This window comes from Dendrobates tinctorius, unplaced genomic scaffold (assembly GCF_039654945.1).
Source record: "Dendrobates tinctorius isolate UK_male_01 unplaced genomic scaffold, ASM3965494v1 ptg000038l, whole genome shotgun sequence".
Classification (NCBI taxonomy): Eukaryota; Metazoa; Chordata; class Amphibia; order Anura; family Dendrobatidae; genus Dendrobates; species Dendrobates tinctorius.
Window position 1 is genome coordinate 27538045 of NW_027361706.1, and position 20855 is coordinate 27558899.

A 20855-nucleotide genomic window follows, 5' to 3' on the forward strand; every position below is an offset into this window, starting at 1 on the left:
ATTTCTTACAAAAGGCAAGCCTTTTCTTCTTCATTGCTGCTGTGAGCAGGGGCTTCTTTGCGGCACGGCAACTTGGTAGACCCAGGTCCTTCTGCAGGCGGTGACGAATTGTCCTAGTTGCGATGTTCTGGAGGAGCATAGGGTACTTGTTTTTTAGTTCAACAGCAGTTATAGAAGGATGTGACATCACTTCACGCTTCAGAAGCTTGTCAGTCCTTGGTGAAGTCTTCTTAGGTGCGCCAGAGCCTGACTTCCTCTGCGGTACGATCCCAGGAGGCAATGATGCCGCCGACCGCTTCAGTTGATAAATTGCTTCTCTTGACACTCCCAGATCTCTAGCTACAGCAATCACCGAATCCCCCTTCTCGAGCAGAGCCAAGGCCCCGGATTTCTCTTCCATTTTAAGCTTCTTTCAACCCATTGTGGGAGATAATAAAAAACTGAGGGAGATAATAAAAGACTGCCTAATAGCAAAACTGGCTGAGCTGCACATAACAACCAATCAGAGTGCAGCTTTCGCTGTACCAGAGAAGTGAAAACTGAGCATTGATTGGTTGATATTTGCAACAAAGCCAGCTTTAATATTAGACAGCTTTTTATTATCGCCCCCATTGTGTACACTTTTAAAAAGTGAAATTATGATGTGGATTTTATATGTAAAGTTTTTTTTTGCTGCGCAAGTGTAAAGATTTTTTTTGCCGGCACTGTGTGTATATATATATATATATATTTATTTACTTATTTATGTTTTCACGGTTCGCTACTTATGTCATGTTTGCGCACTTTGTTTGACCCGTTCCCTAATCTTACATATTGCTGTGTTTTATGTGGCAGGACAATATTGAAGCAATGAGCTCTAAGAGGCGCAGAGCCACGTCCCCGTCCAGCAGCGTCAGCGGTGGAGACTTTGATGATTCTCCACATACTACAAGCACCCCGAACTCTGGCCGGAAACGGAGGAGACTTGCCAATGTGTCAAATGTAGATCCGGTAAGTTTCTACTATGGCATGAAGATGATTAGCAATGGGTACAGATATGTAAGACTCACTGTCCCTTACGATTGTGTCCTTAGGTTGCCGTGTGCCAGGAGCTCTACAACACAGTCCGGGACTACAAAGATGATCAGGGTCGTATTCTGTGCGAGCTTTTTATTAGAGCCCCAAAACGCAGGTAAAGAACTTTTATTAGATATTTCTAAATGCGGATACGTCATTAGTTTCCTTGTTTGGGGTCTTATTTTTTTTCTCTAGATACATCGTTAATGGCAGTCTCAGTGTTGGTTATAGCCCCCATCTATACTAATTAAAGGGATTTTCTGAGACATTGACGGCCTATTCTTTGGATAGGCCATCTATATCAGATTGGTGTCTGTCCGATTCCATGCATCTCCACTGATTAAAGGGAATCTGTCACCAGGTATTTCCCATACAAATTATGGCCAGCACCTGTAAGTCCTATGTGACAGCGTTCTAGAGTGCTGTCTGTATGTCCCCAATGCGTGCTCCATAAAACAAAAAATAGCTTTTATGACACCCACAAACGGCGTGGTCCTGTCCTATAGGCGTCTCTGGTCTTGATCCGGCACCTTCTCTCTTCTTGCTTCATGTGGCTTACGCATCCTTGTACATCCACACAGTATCCTTGGCATTGCACAAAGTGTTGTAGTGTGCAGGCGCTCTATGGCCTTTCCCCGCGTGTGTGCATTAAAATACTTTGCTCTGCCCTCGGCCCCAAACCCCTGATCTTAAGGATAACCCATAAACAAAAAAGTTTCAGTCAAAATCCTTTATAGTTTTAAACTGGACTTCTAGAGATAAATATTAGCTTCTTATAACTTTATGAAAATTTGTCTTCAGCATTAAATGAAATGTGATCTTGACAACAGGAACCAGCCGGATTATTACAACATTATTTCTCAGCCCATTGACTTGATGAAAATCCAGCAGAAGTTAAAGATGGACGAGTATGACGACGTCGGCCTACTGACAGCAGATTTCCAGTTACTCTTCCAGAATGCAAAGACATATTACAAGGTGAGTGTCAGGCAGTGATTCCCACCCAGTAGCTCGCCACTTCCGGCTTTGAGTTCTCTGATATGGCTTATCCGCTCAGCCAGCATTCAGTCTGTGAGCTCAGCGATTGGCTGCTGCACTGTCGACATGAAGCCAGCACCACAGCCAATGCATGCACCAGGAGCAGTGGCGGAGACTTGATGGTGGACCCAGGGAAGGTGGTTACAACAAAATTTTTGTTTACTCTGTCGCCTCATTGGGGGACACAGGACCTTGGGTGTTGTGCTTTCTGTCCACTAGGAGGCGACACTATGCTTAATCTGAAAAAGATTTGGCTCTGGCTCCTCCTCCACAGTATACACCCCTGGGCGGCATCCGCCTTACCTCAGTTTTTGCTTAGTGTCGCAAGGAGGCACACCTAAGAAGATTCTTCTTGACACAAATGAAGACTCCCGGCATGGCTCCCTCCTCGGTCCTCTTTTTAGCGGTACCCGGTTGAGGTAGAGATGGCTCTTCCCCATATCGCTCCCTCCCCAGCCCTTCGGGTGCATGGTTCGAGGTCGAGAACCCCCCTCCTTCCCCAGGCCCTGGGCCTTTTGGGTTGAGGCTGAGGTGAGGAAGAATTCCTCCTGATGGCGGTGAAGCTCCCTCCCTAACCCCCTCTAGGGATGTTAGGTTGAGACGCCGCAGGTAGGAGCTGCGTTCGCAGCGCTAACTTTATTGTAGCCCCAGCACTGCTGTGGTCTGCTATGGGGCCGGGGGCTGCCATATTTGGGCCACAGTATGCAGGGATTCCTGTCCCTGCGGCAGCGTCAACCCTCTAAAGGGGTCAGCCAGCTTGGAAGCATGGCCCCAGTGGAGGATTCGTCTTCGGTCCCTCTCCGAAACAAAAGTCTTGCCTGGTGGGGTTGCGAGGAGAGAAAGCGGTGCCACGGTGATGAACCTGGATGGGTCCAAGATATGCGCGGGTTCTTCCTCGACATCCGCGGAAAGAGAGGACCTGGACAAGGCGTCGGCTTTGAGGTTCTTGTTACCTGGACGAAAATGCAGGTCAAAATCGAAACGGCCGAAGAACAGAGACCACCTGGCCTGCCGAGGGTTGAGTCTTTGAGCAGACCGAAGGTAAGCTAGATTCTTATGGTCTGTGAAGATTGTGAAGGGATGCGCGGCGCCCTCCAATAAGTATCTCCACTCCTCTAGGGCTAACTTGATGGCAAGCAGTTCTCGGTCTCCGATGGAATAATTCCGCTCTGGGGTGGAGAATGATTTGGAAAAGAAACCGCACGTAACGAGCCTACCAGAGGAAGACTTCTGAGACAAAACCGCTCCAGCTCCAGTTGCGGATGCATCTACTTCGAGGATGAATGGTTTGTTGACCTCAGGGCGATGGAGTACGGGAGCCGTGGCAAATGCACGTTTCAGAGATAGAAAGGCTCCCTCTGCTTCAGGGGTCCAGATGTGTGGGTTGGCTCCTTTACGGATCAAAGACGAGATAGAGCCAGTCAAAGAGGAAAAATGGGGGATGAACTGCCGGTAATAGTTTGCGAAGCCGAGAAAGCGCTGAATGGCTTTCACTCCTTGAGGACGTGGCCAGTTAAGCACGGCAGAAACCTTGTCAGGATCCATACGCAGGCCAGAGTCGGAGATGATGTAGCCCAGAAATGGAAGAGAAGACTGTTCAAAGGCGCACTTCTCCAATTTGGCGTACAGACGATTCTCCCTCAAACGGAACAGTACTCGGCGGACATCTCTTCTGTGGGTGGACAGATCAGGAGAGAAGACAAGGATATCGTCGAGGTATACGACCACACAGTAATACAGAAGATCTCGGAAAACGTCGTTTACAAATTCCTGAAAGACTGCGGGAGCGTTGCATAACCCAAAGGGCATGACGAGATACTCGTAGTGTCCATCCCTGGTGTTGAAGGCGGTCTTCCACTCATCTCCGGAGCGAATACGGATGAGATTGTAGGCTCCACGGAGATCCAATTTAGAAAAGATTCGCGCCCCACGTAGCTGGTCGAACAACTCGGGGATGAGAGGTAGAGGATATCTATTCTTAACGGTAATCTCGTTGAGACCACGATAGTCAATACAGGGGCGCAGAGACCCGTCTTTCTTCTTGACAAAAAAGAACCCAGCTCCAGCGGGGGGAAGATGACTTCCGGATGAAGCCCCTGGCCAAATTCTCCTGTACATATTCGGTCATGGCCTGGGACTCGAGTGGACTCAAGGGATAGATCCGCCCCCGGGGCGGAGTCGAACCGGGAACAAGCTCGATAGGACAATCATATTGCCGGTGCGGTGGAAGGACCTCTGCTTCCTTTTTATCGAAGACGTCCGCAAAGGCCCAGTAAGCTGAAGGCAACTCCGCAGGGCCCGAGACAGGAGACGAGCATTTGAGGGGTTGTACTGGGCGGAGACATCTAGTCTGGCAGAAGCGGCCCCAGCGAAGAATGTCTCCCGACCGCCAATCCAGGACAGGCTCATGCATCCGCAACCACGGAAGGCCCAGGAGCACGGTGTGGGTCAAAGACGGCAGCACGAAGAAGGTTATCCTCTCACGGTGCAGAACCCCGATCTGTAACTCCAGCTCTTCAGTGACCAGTGTAACGGCCTCGCGCAAGGGAGCGCCGTCGACAGAGGCTAACTGCCGGGGAACCTCCAAGGACCTGACAGGTATCCCTAATCTCTTCACCGCCTCGAGTTGGGTGAAGTTTCCAGCAGCCCCTGAGTCAATATAGGCTATCTCCGAAAAACGTTTGGAGCCCAGGAGAAACACAACAGAAAGGGTCAAGGGTAGAGAGGTGTCAACGACACCTAGGGAGGCCTCTCTTACCTGTCCTAGGCGGAGGAGTTTCCCGGCCTCACAGGACAGGAACGCAGGAGATGGGAGGCGCTGCCACAATAAAGACAAAGGCCATGAGCGAGTCTGTCCTGGCGGCGTAGCTCCGCGGGCCTGAGTCGGTCCACTTGTATGGGTTCGGGAGCTGCGGCCGAGGCAGAGGACCGCGAGCGTGGAGGGCTGTGTGTCGGAGGAGAAAAACGAGTGGGCCTTCTCTCCCTGGCGACCTCGCGGGAACGCTCCCGGAAACGTAGATCAATTCGTGTTGCCAGCGAGATGAGATCCTCCAAAGACGTGGGCGTATCCCTGCCTGCCAGCTCGTCCTTGATTCGGGCCGACAAGCCACGCCTAAAAGCCCCTACCAGAGCCTCATTGTTCCACCCAAGCTCAGAGGATAACGTACGGAACTGGATGGCGTACTGTCCCACCGAGAGAGTACCCTGGCGAAGGCAAAATAAAGACTCGGTGGCGGAGACCAGACGACCGGGCTCATCGAAGACCTTACGAAAGGTCTCCAAGAAGGTCGCGAGCTGGGAGACTATCGGGTCATCGCGCTCCCACAAGGGATTTACCCAGGCCAGTGCCTCACCCTCAAAGTGGGAAATCATAAAGGCCACCTTGGCCCGGTCGGAGGGATACTGTAGGGGTGCCAACTCGAAATGCAACTGGCACTGGTTAATGAACCCCGACAGAGTTTGGGATCTCCGCTATAGCGTGGGGGTTTAGCCAACCGGGGGGAGGAGTGTGGGACTGCCACAGGCGCCGGGACAGCGGCTGCCGTCTGTAGAGCTATTAAGCGGTTATCTACAGAGGCTATATAATTCAAAATATGGGCCTGGGTGTCGCGCTGCTGAGCCAGTTCCTGCTGCAAGCCGGAGATTTGGGAGGCAATTCCCGGATCGGAGGTCTGCAAAGACGAAAGTCGGGACTCCATCGATTTGAGGAACGACATGATCCTCGCCTGGTTCTCACGAAGGAACAAAAGTTCCTTTTGGGTCGGGGTCGAGGTACCAGCGGGATCCATGGCCTGACTATACTGTAAGGTACTCCTGGGGTGGACCCACTAGACCATGGCAACGAACCTCCCGAGGGCGACCTGACCAGGTGGACCACCCCCTATACAGGGAGTGTATGGGGCAAGCCCGTGGGTAACTATCACCACGGCAGCTGGTACCCAGGGAACGTATAAGCGGACAGACAGGCAGATCCGGATGGGATGCACTGGACAGACGGCACGGCTTGGAGACACAGGAGTGACGGCACGGCTTGGAGACACAGGAGTGACGGCACGGCTTGGAGACACAGGTGTGACGGCACGGCTTGGAGACACAGGAGTGACGGCACGGCTTGGAGACGCAGGAGTGACGGCACGGCTTGGAGACGCAGGGGTAACGGGCAAGGCTTGGAGACACAGGAGTGACGGCACGGCTTGGAGACACAGGGGTAACAGGCAAGGCCTGGAGACACAGAACCTAGGAGAGAGAACAAGGGGGAATGAGTAAACACACAGACAGGGAGCTGGGAAGCACAAGGAGAGCGGGCCAGAGTCACTAGCAGGGTCTAGTGATAGTCAGGCATCGCCCGCAGGAGGAGGCGGCCTGATATAGGAAGTGGGAGGGCTTCCGGGTCATGACCTCCAGTTGGAGGAGGAGGCGGCGCGCGTCCTCAGGTGGAGGAGAGCGCGCGCCCGGCCATAGAGTGGAGACGCGCCCGCCGGGGAGGAGGAGCGGGGGCGCGCGCCAGGCGCGATCCAGAGGGCCGGACGGAGGCGGTCGCCGGCCGAGGAAGGATGACCGGGGGAGACCGCGCCGAGGCCCGCAGCGGCCGGCGCCGAAGCGAGGAGACCAGAGGGGAGCGGGTGAGCCGGGGCCGGAGGGAGGTAAGGGAAGGAGTGCGCGGCAGCCGCCACGTGACAATAGATACGCTGACTTCCACATTGCTTCAGGCTATGCAGGGTCATATCCCAGCTATAAGCGGACAGGCAGTCCCTGGCAATGCTAGTAGTGAACGGTCCCATAGGTCACGTTCCGCTACGTCCTCCCATGGCTCACGGTCGTCCCGCTCTAGGCAGAGACACCGTAATTCTAGGTCTCCTAGACCGTCTCGTTCCAGAGACGGGCGCAGCAGATCTCCACAGAGATCTTCGGGCATGGAAAAGCGGCGGTCCAGATCTCCCTCCAGGCAACGCCTCAGCGATGCGCAGGATTCAGAGGGCATCTGTGACTCCGAATCAGATAAGGAAACATAGGAGTCTCAGGCTCCTTGTCCTCCTAGCAATACAGCGCTAGTTGAGGACATTATCACTTCTATTCATCGGGTGCTGGTTTTATCCGATGCTCCCCCAAGAACCCCCAAAACATAAGATCTGTTTTGAGGGGTCCCTGAAGTCCCTAAAGTTTTTTTCTGATCACCCAAGCTTTCAGGACATCCTTGATAAGCATTTTTCGCAGCCTGCCAAAAAAAAATAAAAGAAAAAAAAAAAATTCGCCAACTGTAAATATTGAGGCTAGATACCCTTTTTTTTCTCAAAAAGACCAAGAAGTGGACAGATCCACCGGAAATGGATCCCCCTATCTCTAGGCTTGCAGCACAGGCAGGTTGAGCGCATGGCTCGTTCAATTTTTGAGGCTGCAGGAGCCTCCCTAGCTCCCGCGTTCACCTCAACGTGGGCAGCCACGGCCATTCTGGAATGGGCCAAAAGATTGCAGGAGAGCCTCCAAGAGTCCGCTCCTCAGATGTTCGATCAACTAGTTCAGATAGCGGTGGTGGCAGATTACATACGCCTTGCAGCTTTTGATTCTGCAAGAGGCGTAGAAGGTATAGCAGCGAATGTAATTACAATCAGACGTATCCTCTGGCTGTGAGAATGGGAAGCGGACGCGTCTTCAAACAAGTCTCTTACGGATCTCCCGTACGTCAGTGGGAGATTTTTTCGGGGAAAAATTAGACTAAATGATTTCCAATGCCACGGGGGTTAAGAGTACCTTTCTTCCCCAACCGCAACCTAAACGTACGTTTAAGCGACGTAACCAGGCTAGGTTCCGGTCTTTTCGGAACTCCTCAGGCTAGGCCGCTTCACGTCATTCACAGAATTACAACCGTTCTCCCTCGCAGGGACAACCAAAGGACGGCACAGAGGATGGACAAGAATTGGCGGTCAACATCAGGCCAGGCAAAGCCCAAAGGAGGGAAATTCCAGAATTTCTCCTCGTCATGACTCACGAAATACGGAAGACACCCCACCTGTAGGCGGTCGACTTTTAATCTTTCAGCAAATCTGGCTGCCTATTACAGAAGACAGGTGGGTCAAGGAAATAGTGTCTCTCTCTCCTTCAAGCAGGAGTCATAATACCGGTTCCCGAAAACGAGAGATTCCGAGGACTCTACTACAACCTATTCGTGGTTTCCATAAAGGGAGGCAGCGTTCGGCCAATTCCTGGACCTAAAGCAACTCAAAAAGTTTGTAAGAGTTCGGCAGTTTCGCATGGAGTCCCTTCGATCCATCATTGCGGCTATGGAACAGGGAGAATATCTCGCCTCCATAGACATACAAGATGCATACCTGCACATCCCTATTGCGCCTGCTCATCAAAGATCTCTCAGGTTCACAATAGGGCAGAATCAGTACCAGTTCGTGGCTTTGCCTTTCGGATTAGTGACGGCTCCCAGAACATTCACCAAGGTTATGGCAGCCACCATGGATGTCCTACACTCCAGAGGCATAGTGGTCGTCCCATATCTGGATGATCTACTCATCAAGGCACCTACTGTCAAAGACTGCGAAGACAGCGTCTCGATCACGATCAACACACTAACTCGTCTAGGCTGGCTAGTCAACTTTAAGAAGTCGTCAACTACTCCCGAGTCAGTCACTGATCTTCCTAGGGATCCTATTCGATACCTCCAGGGGTCTGGTACACCTTCCCAAGGACAAGGTACAAGCTATCCGCTGTGCAGTTCGCACGTTAATCCACATACCTTGCCGATCTCTTCGGTTTGCCAGGAGACTCCTTAGCAGGATGGCAGCAGCAATGGAGGTGGTACCATTTGCCCAGTTCCACCTCAGACCTCTTCAACTAGCCATTCTCAGATCCTGGGACAGGAACCCTTTCTCCCTCCAAAGGGAGTTCCGACTGACGGAGTCAACCAGGAAATCACTGTACTTTTGGCTCAAACCACCCATACTGGCCTAAGGAAAATCCTTTCTTCCCAGTCGTTGGAAAGTCCTGACCACCGACGCGAGTCTAACAGGATGGGGTGCAGTGCACCTACATCACAGGGCACGTGGTCTCCAATAGAAGCGACCATGCCCATCAACATTCTGGAGATACGAGCTATCTTCCTGGCACTAAAAGTTTTTTGCCATCTGCTGAAGGCCTCTCACATCAGAGTGCAGTCGGACAATGCCACGGCAGTGGCATATGTGAACCACCAAGGTGGGACTCGCAGTGCTCAGGCAATGAGAGAAGTGGCGCATCTCCTTCGCTGGGCAGAAAACAAGAAATCAGTACTCTCAGTGGTCCACAGTCCGGGTGTGGACAACTGGGAAGCCGACTACCTCATCAGACAGGAAATGGACTCGGGGGAGTGGTCTCTCCATCCCAAAATCTTTCGTCGGATCTGTTATCGCTGGGGGACTCCGGATGTGGACCTAATCGCATCTCATCTCAATGCCAAGGTCTCCAATTTAATGGCAAGGACACGTGATCCGAGGTTGCTCGGGGCGGATGCCCTGGTTCAGGACTGGACTCAGTTCCAGCTTCTGTACATTTTCTCACCTCTTCCCCTGATGGCCAGAGTTATGAGGAAGATCAAATAGGAAGGAGTTCCGACCATCCTAATTGTGCCGGACTGACCCAGACGTACATGGTACGCCGACATCATTCAGCTTACAGCAGACACCCCTTGGCGTCTTCCAGACCGTCCCGATCCCCTGTCTCACGGCCCGTTCTACCACCAGAATTTAGGGACTCTCAATTTGACGGCGTGGCCCTTGAAACCTGGGTTTTAACCCAGGCAGGTTTTGCTCCAGACGTCATTAGAACCATGATCAGGGCACGGAAACCAGCTTCCGCCATGGTTTATTATCGTACCCGGAAAACGTATTTTACTTGGTGCGACTCTCGCGGGCGAATTCCGTTCCCTTACTCTCTTCCGAAAGTTCTTGGTTTCCTTCAATCAGGTCTGGACTCCGGCCTATCCTTAGGATCGCTTAAGGGTCAGGTGTCAGCGCTTTCAGTGCTCTTTCAGAAGCGTATTGCTAACAAACCACAAGTCAGGACGTTTCTTCAGGGAGTCTCCAGATTGGTCCCTCCTTACAGACGTCCACTAAATACGTGGGACCTTAATTTGGTCCTAACTGCTCTACAGGCACCTCCTTTTCAACCTCTTAAGGAAATTCCACTTCGAGTTTTAGCACAAAAGGTGGTCTTCCTCGTGGCAATCACCTCGCTACGCAGGGTGTCTGAGCTGTCAGCGCTCTCCTGCAAACAGCTTTTCCTATTCTTCCACCAGGACAAGGTGGTTCTCCGTACAGTTCCATCCTTCCTTCCAAAGGTTGTGTCTGATTTCCACCTCAATGAGGGCATCTCATTACCGACCCTTTGCCCGGCTCCGGTTCATAGAGTGGAGAGGGCCCTGCATACGCTTGACCTTGCCAGGGCATTGCGTATATGTGTGTCGAGGACTCCACCCTTCCGGAAGTCTGATTCCTTTTTTCCTTCTTCCAGAAGGCATTCGCAAGGGTTTACCGGCTTCAAAAGCTACCCTTACCAGGTGGTTCAGGCCCACCATCCATGACGCCTACCGCCTAAACAATTCTATTCCGGCTGGTATCACGGCACATTCCACACGGGCGGTAGGAGCCTCCTGGGCCATTCGACGCCAGGCTTCAGCACAACACGTGTGTAAAGCGGCCACTTGGACTAGCTTACACACGTTTACAAAACAATACAGTGTGCATATTCAGTCCTCAGTGGAAGCGAGTCTGGGTAGACTGGTACTGCAGGCGGCAGTGTCCCAAGTCTAGGGACCTGTCAGCACAATATTCGTCCATTGCTTCCCACCCAGGGACTGCTTTGGGACGTCCCAAGGTCCTGTGTCCCCCAATGAGGCGACAGAGTAAAGGAGATTTTTGTGTACTCACCGTAAAATCTCTTTCTCTTAGCCTCTAATTGGGGGACACAGCTTCCACCCTGTTGCCCTTGCGGGCTGTTATTATGTTGGGTACTCATATTGTTCCTTGAGCTGTACATAGTAGCCTTTGTTTATAAGCTTGGTTATGTTGGATTTGTTATCCCCTCCTACTGCTTGGGTACAAAAACAGGTAAGGCGGATGCCGCCCAGGGGTGTATACTGTGGAGGAGGAGCCAGAGCCAAATCTTTTTCAGATTAAGCATAGTGTCGCCTCCTAGTGGACAGGAAAGCATAACACCCAAGGTCCTGTGTCCCCCAATTAGAGGCTAAGAGAAAGAGATTTTACGGTGAGTACACAAAAATCTCCTTTTTTTTATAATTAACTGCAGCAAGGGTAGAAATTAATTGAAATTACACAACCTCTTTAAAGCTGCATGTGGCTCAGAAGATGCAAAAGTTTATGAACCTCCAGTGTAAAGTATGAATACTGTGTCCTAATGTTGCCCAAAGGAGATTATTTGATATAGGCCATTAGTATCAGATCGTTGGGGTCCTATTCTTGACACCTTCAACTGTTTAAAGGGGTCACAACGCTGTGGTGAGCACGGCTGCCTCTTTGTTGTTTCCATTGCAGTGAATGGTGAATCGTCAGAAATATGGTGGCAGTTGTGCTGGGAATTGCAGGATTTTCCCATTTAAGTGGACGAAACTTTCCTGACCAACCCAAAAAAGGACCAACATCCTCCGTACGTGCACGACGCATGTTGGGTGCAAGAGTATGGAGCTTGCTCAGGAGCTGAACCCGCACCATACCCGGCAGATGCTGGCTGTGCTATCCTGCCAGAATCTGCCTTTTAAGGTGCTTTCACACTGCACTTAGGCACCTGTTAGTGGGTCCCGTTGGGGCTTGTGTCTGAGCCCACCCGCCACAAAATGAGATTTAGACTTTTGCACCAAAGGGACCATAGACTATAATGGTGCTGACAGAGTGAACATGTGCTCTGTGGTCCATTATTTGTGGGCACCTACTAGAGATGGACATCCACATGTAGTCTTCTACATCCGAGTGTCAGACTCCTGTAGGTGTACACGCCAGAAGATAATGCACGGCAGAATACACATTCACTCTGTCAGTAGTCCATGGCCCCGTCAGCGCATACGCCCGAATCCTTTTTGTGGGGGGGTTCGGACGTAAGCCCCGATGGGACCCACTAACGGGTGCACGAGTGACACATGAAAGCACCCTAACGACAGCAATGGGCGCCCAGTTCTGATCGCTGCGGTTAATCTCTTAAATGCTGCTGTCAATCTCCGACAGCAGCATTTAAGGCACGTGGTGGATCGGCTTCAAATAGCTTACCCCACGAGACTAGATCAGGGGGTGCCGACGAATTGCCATGGCAACCGGGGGCCTGCTGAAAGCCCCTGTGACTATCCTATCGGTACTCCTTTGAAGGTCAGCCACAGGTTGGTCTCCATACGAGACCAAGATTTTTCTCTACATTGAGGAAATGCAGTAAATAGAAGAAGCAATCAGACAATTGCAGGTATAAGTCCCCCTTAGGTGACTTTAAAACAAACAAAAAAAATCCTAAAAATTCAAAACGCCCTTTTTTGCCATTAAAAATAAAGGTTTTTCAAATATAAAAAATAATACTTGATAAAACTGCAATTGTAAAGATCGATTCATCAAAATCTAAAATTATTCAACCCGTGTGCTAAAGAAGACCGTAAAGCTAAAAAACAAACAAACTAGGATTGACGTTTTTGGGTCGCCACACCTCTGCAAAAAGTGCAATAAAAAGTGATTAAAAAAGATGTACTTACCCCAAAGTGGTATCAATTAGCACATCATCTTGGCCCGCAGAAAAAAAAACCCTAACGCAGTTCAATCAATAAAAAAATAAATTATTTTTAATACAAATTTCAGATTTTTTTTCCACAACTAAAGTATAGAATAAAATCATTAGTTTGGCATCTCATTAGTCGCACTGAGCTGGAGAATTATTTTTTTTTTTTTTTTTTTTTGCAGTTCACCGTTTTTTTGGGAACGTTTTTCATGTTTTACAGTATATTGTGTGGTAAAATGAATGGTGTGATTCAACTTGTAGGTGTGAATACTTTTGCAAGCCACTATATAACTAAGATAATGGAGCATTATGAGTCTTTCCACATCCCACTGATTTTTTTCTGTATGTCCTACCAGTCTGATGCCCCAGAATACAAAGCTGCGTGTAAGCTGTGGGACCTTTACCTACGCACACGGAATGAGTTTGTTCAGAAGGGCGACTGTGAAGAGGAGGAGGACGATGATGATGACGAGGATACGCGGGACACTGCCACGTCGGAAGCAGAGGTTAGTTGTCAGCGTGTGTTATGTGCGTGAGTGCACGATTCAATAAGTTTGTAATTGTATATGACAGTATGACAGTCTTAAAGGGATTATCCCCTACTCGGACAACCCCTTCTCAATCAGTATGTTTCCCACTTATAAATAACACTTATACTCACCTCCGGTGGCTCTCCTGGGGATTGTGTCACATATCTTAAGCAAAGTAAGAAGCTGGCTCATGAGCTGATCCTGCTTCATACGAGGCAGATGCCGGCTGTGCTACAGCGACAGGAGTTTGCTGCAGTTTAACTTAATTCATACAATGTGATTTTCTGGATTTTATTTTTGATATTCTTTCTCTCAATGTTAAAAGTGTTCTACAGAGGATCTTAGTTGTTCCCAGTATTGCGCTTTTCTGGACAGAGAGCTCAGATGTTGCTCCTGGGATCTGTTGTAGCCATTCTTCCAACTTAGATATTAGGAAAAACTTTTTGACAGAGTGATCAATGAGTGGAACAGGCTGCCACGAGAAGTGGTGAGTTCTCCTTCAATGGAAGTCTTCAAACAGAGGCTGGACAGACATCTGTCTGGGATGATTTAGTGAATCCTGCTTTGAGCAAGGGGTTGGACCAGATGGCCCAGGAGGTCCCTTCCAACTCTACGATTCTATGATTCTAACTTAGGAGCACTTGGAGCAGTGACCCCTATCACCACTGGAATCACTGTTGCCTTCACCTTCCACATCTTCTCCAGTTCTCCTTTGAGGCCCTGGTATTTTTCCAACATCTCATATTCCTTCTTTCTGATGTTGCTGTCACTTGGCACTGCCACATCTATTATCATTGCTGTCTTCTGATCCTTATCTGGTTGGTTAACCAACACCTGCTTATCCGTCTGGATCTTGAAGTCCCACAGGATTTTAGCCCTTTCATTTTCCACCACTTTTTCTGGCGTCTCCCACCTGGGCTTAGGAGGACTTAGCGCATATGCTGTGCAGATGTTCCTGTATACAATTCCCGCTACTTGGTTGTGTCATTCAGTATACACTGTCCCTGCTTGCATTTTGCATCCTGCCACTATGTGTTGGACGGTTTCTGAGGTTTCTTTGCATAGTCTGCACCTTGGGTCTTGTCTTGTGTGGTATAGTCCTGCTTCTATGGATCTGGTACTTGGTGCTTTCTCTTGTGCCGCTATGATTAGTGTCTCTGTGCTGTCTTGGAGTCCAGCTTTCTCCAGCCATTGGTAGGATTTCTCCATGTCAGCCACCTCCATTATTTGTCGATGGTACATGCCATGCAGCGGCTTGTCTTGCTATGGCGCTTCATGTTCCTGTTCTTCCTTCCAGATCTGTTGTTGTTGCTGCCTTGGACTTTCTCTCAGCATCTCATCTTTTGGCGCCATTCTTCTGATGTATTCCGGGATACTCCTTGTTTCATCCGTGATGGTGGCTTGGATACTTATCAAGCCTCGACCACCCTCCTTTCTGTTGGTATACAATCTTTTGGTGCTAAACTTAGGGTGGGAGACCTCCATGCATTGTGAGGAGCTTTCGAGTCTTCACATCTGCAGCTTCCATCTCTTCTTTTGGCCAGCACACTATGCCAGCAGGGTATCTGATAACTGGCAGGGCATATGTATTGATGGCGCGGATTTTATTCTTCCCATTGAGCTGACTCTTCAGGACCTGTCTTACCCTTTGATAGTATCTGGATGTTGCTGCTTTCCTTGCCTCCTCATCATGGTTACCGTATCCCTGTGGGATGCCGAGATACTTGTAGCATGTCTGTACATCTGCTATATGCCCTGCTGGTAATTCCACTCCATCGTTCTTGACTACCTTGCCTCTCTTTATTACCGACTGGCCGCACTTATCCAGTCCGAAGGACATCCCGATGTCTTCGCTGTAGATCCTTGTCAGGTGGCTCAGTGAATCGATGTCTCGTTTGTTTTTCGCATACAGCTTGATGTCATCCATGTAGAGGAGGTGGCTTGATGGTGCTTCCACTCTTGATCTTGTATCCATAGCCAGACTCTGTAATTATCTGACTGAGGGGGTTCAAACCTATGCAGAACAGCAATGGGGACAGTGCATCAACTTGGTATATGCAGCATTTGATGGTCACTTGTGCTAGTTGTCTTGAGTTGATTTCCAATGTTGTTCTCCATTGCCCCATATAGATTCTGAGGAAGGTTCTTAATTTCCTGTTGCCATTGTAGAGAGCCAAGCATTCACATATCCATGTGTGTGGCATTGAGTCATAGGCTTTCCTGGATACAATCCAGGCTGTGCTGAGATTCGTCTGGATCTTGAGTCTTGAGCGACTGCTCTATCTACTAGGAGCTGGTGCTTAGAGCCTCTGGTGTCGGTCCCGATGCCTTTCTGAGCTTTGTGGCTATCATGCCTGACAGGAGTTTCCATGTTGTTGTAAGGCAGGTTATTGGGTGGTTGTTGGATGGAACTGTTCCTTTGTGAGGATCCTTCATGATCAGCACTGTTTTACCTTGTGTTAGCCAAGCTGGGTTATATATATATATTAAAATATACACTCTTATTTAAATTATATGTTAGATGCAGAAAATAAAATAAAATTGGGATTGCTGAATTGACATTTATCAGTCACCTCACTTCCTCCAAATATATATAAGAAAGCAATGAAAATGTCATCGGTACCCCATAATCTATAAAAACATCAGCCCGTGGTGCAAGAAAACAAGGAATCAAACTGCTCCATTGACAGAAAATGTAAAAAGTTGCTGGTCGAGACAAGCCAATATTTTTTTGTTTTTACATTTCAACATTTTTTTTCACCACTAAGTAATATTAAAAAAAAAAAAAATGTGTGTCATCACCGTAATAATAATGACTCAGAGCGCCGAGTTTTGAGATAATCTTTCCTTTCCTAATCCCAATCACCCTTTATCTCTCTACTACTGGTATGTGTTCTGACTGTTTTCTCACCTTATTTCCTTGATTCTAAAGGTACTGTCACACTTAGCGATGTACCAGCGATCCCGACCAGCGATATGACGCGGTCAGGATCGCTGGTACATCGCTAAGTGGTCGCTAGTGAGCTGCCACACAGGCAGATCTCAAAAGCGACATCGCTGGGGACGGGGGTCGCTACTTACCTGTCACACTAGGCGATCCTGCGTCCTCCCGCCCGGCTCCATGCTCGTCGTCACAGCAGGAAGTGCCGCAGGAAGCTGACGACGAGAAACAGTCCTGGACGTTCTTGCGCGATCAGCGATAACCAACAGGGGAGCTGGTCGTTGGTAAGTATCACACACAGCGATATCGCTAGCAATATCGCTATAACGTCACAAGTTATAGCGATATTGCTAGCGATATCGCTTAGTGTGACAGGCCCTTAACACACAATTTGGCCTTATCTGTCCATGTGAATCAATCTCCTTTTACATTTTCTCTTCTGACTCCTAATTAATCGTCTCCTATGTCCAGCCTTCCTGCTGCTCCTCCCTTGATCACACTTGGGCCTTTTCATGTGCTGTTAAGTTGCAATAAATTCAGAAGCAATACACAGGGCTGTCTAGACCTTGGGCTGTTTTTTGCAAGGATGTCTTTAATAAGGATAACTTTTATAAGGATAACTATAGAAATATGCCAGAAATGAGCCAGAAGTGACCAGAAGGTACGCCTAATCTCTGTTAAAATATACATTTTCTGTTAGCTCCACACTTACTTTTACCATGCTGAAATATGCTCTAATGGTTTTGCCTCCATTACTCCTGACTCTCCTTCGCTATCCACAGACCCCAGCACCCTCTAACCAAGTATTAATCTCTCCTACTCTTGCCCCCCCACCTGACCTCATCCGCTGACCTGCTCCTCAACTTCAGATCTCTTCTAATAACTCACAAAACAAATCGCCCACTTTCCTCCTTCCACCTGCTCTGCCTCTCTCTGCTTCTCCTCACTGCTGATGACATATCTCCCAACCCTTGACCCCCACAGCTCATATCTCCCATTATTACCCCCTTCTGTCGTTCCCAAACCAACACAAACATCGGAAAGCTTTCCCACCTCAAATACTTGCCCTTGGCGCCCACCAGCCCTTGCTCTCTCTCTCTGGATCACTCTGGAATGCCCGCTCCATCTGCAATAAACTCCATGTGATTCACGACCTCTTTACCTCCCGCATTTTTCCTTCCTTGGCCTCACTGAAACATGGCTGACACCCACCGACACTGTCTCCCCTGCTGCGCTATGCTATGGCGGCCTGTTGTGAACTCATTTTCTGCTCCACCAGTTGAGAGTTCTCCTTCCGTTCTCCCTCTGGTGGTGACAGGAGGTAGTGAGGTTGGTTTAATTGGTAGTGATCTGCCACCTGATGAGGAGGATAACGATTGGATCTCTGGAGTATCAGACTGGATATAAGACAGCCGACGCCCTATCCTGGTGCTGTTGATTCAGTCTGCTTCTCAGGTCTTGGACCTCAGCTCTGTTCCAGTCTTCTCAAGTTAAGTTTGTTTTTGCTATTGTTCACACTTGCTCTTGTTGGTCAATTCAATTTTCTCGTTCGCCTTATTGGGCGACACAGAGACCACGGGAGTGGTCAGCCAGCCCCTGCTGGGGTTGTGCTGAATTTCCACTCCTATTTATCTGTATTTGCCTTTTCGTCCCTTATTAGATTGGCCTCTTTTTGCTCTGTCTCAGAATATTTCAGAGTGCTGATATAGTGGGAGAAGTCTAGTGACTTCAGGGTTAATTTTGCTATCAGAAGTGTTGGACATTATTTTGGTAGGGTTTTTGGCAGATTGCAGACAGTGTCTTTCCTTTCCTGTCCTTTCTAGTTAGTCGGGCCCCATCGTTTGCTCAGCCTATTTTTCTGCCTTTGTTTGTGTTTTCATCTTGTTTCACCGTTAATACATGTGGGGGGCTGTCTGTCCTTTTGGGGTCTGCTCTGGGGCAGTTAGTTTTCCTCTTTTCCTGCTTTAGGCTTATGTAGCGCTCCGGTTGTGAGGAGGCATCGTAGGTACGCTCCACAACTGCTGCTAGTTGTGCGGTAAGATCAGGCATCTGCAATCTGCATAGTTACCAACCTCTCTGGTTTTCTGAGACTTGGCTTGTGTTGTTTTTTCCTCCTCGGTGACCCATTCATAACAGCGGCCTCCATTCACCCACACTCCTCACCCTGGCAACAGACATGGTGGAGGAGTGGGCCTTCTCCTTTCTTCCAATTGCACCTTCATCCCACTCCCAGCTCTTCCCTTTTCCTCCCCTCTTTTGAAGTCCACTCTGTCTGCATCTACTCTCCCTACAACCTCCAAGTGGCTGTCATATACCGACCTCCAGGCTCAACCATTGCCTTCATTGACCAATTCTGTAGCTGGCTCCTTCACTTTCTCTCTGCTGACATTCCCACCATCATCATGGGTGACTTCAACATCCCCATTGACACCCACCAGTCAGCAGCCTCAAAACTCACCTGTCACCCATGTCCAGCAACATGCGCACCCCCGCAGAAACCTTGCACATCTAGACACTCACATACTCTGACTCTATTCTACCACTGTCTTCCATATCTTCACACTACAACACAGACACTGCCACTAGTTTCTACAATGCCACTCTTTCATCAGCCATCTACTCGGTCGCCCCTGTCATGCACAACAGAGTGCGACGAATCAATAGACAACCCTGGCACAATAACACCACTAAAAAGCTTCGGCAAGCATCCAGAATTGCTGAACAGCGCTGGAAGAAAACGCATTCCCAAATCGACTTCACTGCACTCAAACAAGCAACACTTACATTCAAATCTGCCCTCACCTCTGCTAAACAGGCCTACTTTACATGCCTTGTATCTTCCTTATCCCACAACCCCAAACAGTTGTTCAATACTTTTAACTCCCTCCTCCGCCCACCACTGCCCCCTCCAACTTCCCTAATCTCTGCTGAGGACTTCGCCGCATACTTCAAAAATAAGATCGACCAAACAAGGCAAGTCTTTATTATTCAACCACAACAACCCCTTTGTATACCAGACCAATGCCCAAACCCCATAACCTCCTTATCCAACATCACTGAAGGGGAGCTTGCTCATCTTCTCTTTAAATCACACCTCACCACTTGTGCACTTGACCCCATCCCATCCCACCTCCTCCCCAACCTCGCCACCACTCTTATCCCATCCCTAACCCATCTCTTCAACCTATCGCCAACTTCTGGTACCTTCCTTTCTGTTTTCAAACGTGCCACAAATTACGCCTTTGCTTAAAAAGAAAACTCTCGACCCAACAGCCATGTCCAACTATCGCCCAATATCGCTGCTCCCATTCGCTTCTAAACTCCTGGAACAGCACGTCCACGCTGACCTTTCCTCCCACCTCTCATCTAACTTGCTCTTTGACAATCTACAATCTGGTTTCCATCCCCATCATTCCACTGAGACAGCCCTGACCAAAATTACCAATGACCTACTTACAGCCAAAGCTAACGGACAATACTCTATACTCCTCCTTCTAGACCTGTCCTCTGCTTTCGACACAGTTGACCACTGCCTCCTACTACAGATCCTCTCCTCCTTTGGCATTAAAGATCTCGTCCTATCCTGAATCTCCTCATACCTTTCCAACAGCACATTCAGCGTCTCCCACTCCCACACTATTCCTCATCCCACCCTCTCTCTGTTAGAGTACCCCAAGGCTCTGTTCTAGGATCCCTACTCTTCTCAATCTATACACTTGGCCTAGGGCAACTCATAAAGTCCCATGGATTCCAGTACCACCTTTATGCCGATGATACTCAGATCTACCTCTCTGGCCCAGACGTCACCTCTCTGCTGTCCAGAATCCCAGAGTGTCTATCAGCCATATCCTCCTTCTTTCCTCTCGCTTCCTCAAACTCAATGTAGACAAATCTGAACTGATCATCTTTCCCCCATCTCACAGATCTTCCTTACCCGACTTATCTATACCAATTGACAACATCACGCTTTCCCCTGTACCGGAGGTCCGCTGCCTCGGAGTATCCCTTGACTCTGCCCTGTCCTTCAAACCGCATATCCAAGCTCTCTCCACCTCCTGTCGCCTCCAGCTCAAAAATATTTCCAGAATCCGTCCCTTCCTCAACCCTCATTCTACTAAAATGCTTGTACATGCCCTCATCATCTCCAGCCTCGACTATTGCAACATCCTTTTCTGTGGCCTCCCTGCTAACACCCTCGCACCTCTCCAGTCTATCCTTAACTCTGCCGCCCGACTAATTCATCTCTCTCCTCGCTACTACTCCGCTTCTCACCTCTGCAAATCTCTTCACTGGCTCCCATTCCCTCAGCGTATCCAATTCAAATTACTAATACTGACCTACAAGGCTATCTATAACCTGATTCACCCATATGTCTCTGAACTAATCTCCCGATACCTTCCCTGACGTAATCTTCGATCCTCCCAAGACCTCCTTCTCTCCTCCACACTTAGTCGCTCCTCACCCAACCGCCTCCAAGACTTCTCCCGAATAGCCCCCATCCTCTGGAATTCTTGCCCCAACACGTCCGACTATCAACCACA

At 49.2% G+C, this 20855-nt stretch overlaps 1 protein-coding gene across 8 annotated transcripts in view; it reads left to right on the forward strand.

The window, feature by feature from the left end:
* The window catches only part of PBRM1 (polybromo 1), a 142830-nt gene that overhangs the window by 18813 nt on the left and 103162 nt on the right, over positions 1-20855 (forward strand). For all 8 annotated transcript variants that reach the window (XM_073574310.1, XM_073574309.1, XM_073574312.1 and 5 more), the window contains exons 2-5: positions 835-990; positions 1074-1171; positions 1887-2034; positions 13200-13349. In XM_073574310.1, coding sequence (XP_073430411.1) covers positions 850-990; positions 1074-1171; positions 1887-2034; positions 13200-13349 — 537 coding nt within the window. In that variant the 5' untranslated portion in view covers positions 835-849. The remainder of the gene's footprint in view (positions 1-834; positions 991-1073; positions 1172-1886; positions 2035-13199; positions 13350-20855) is intronic.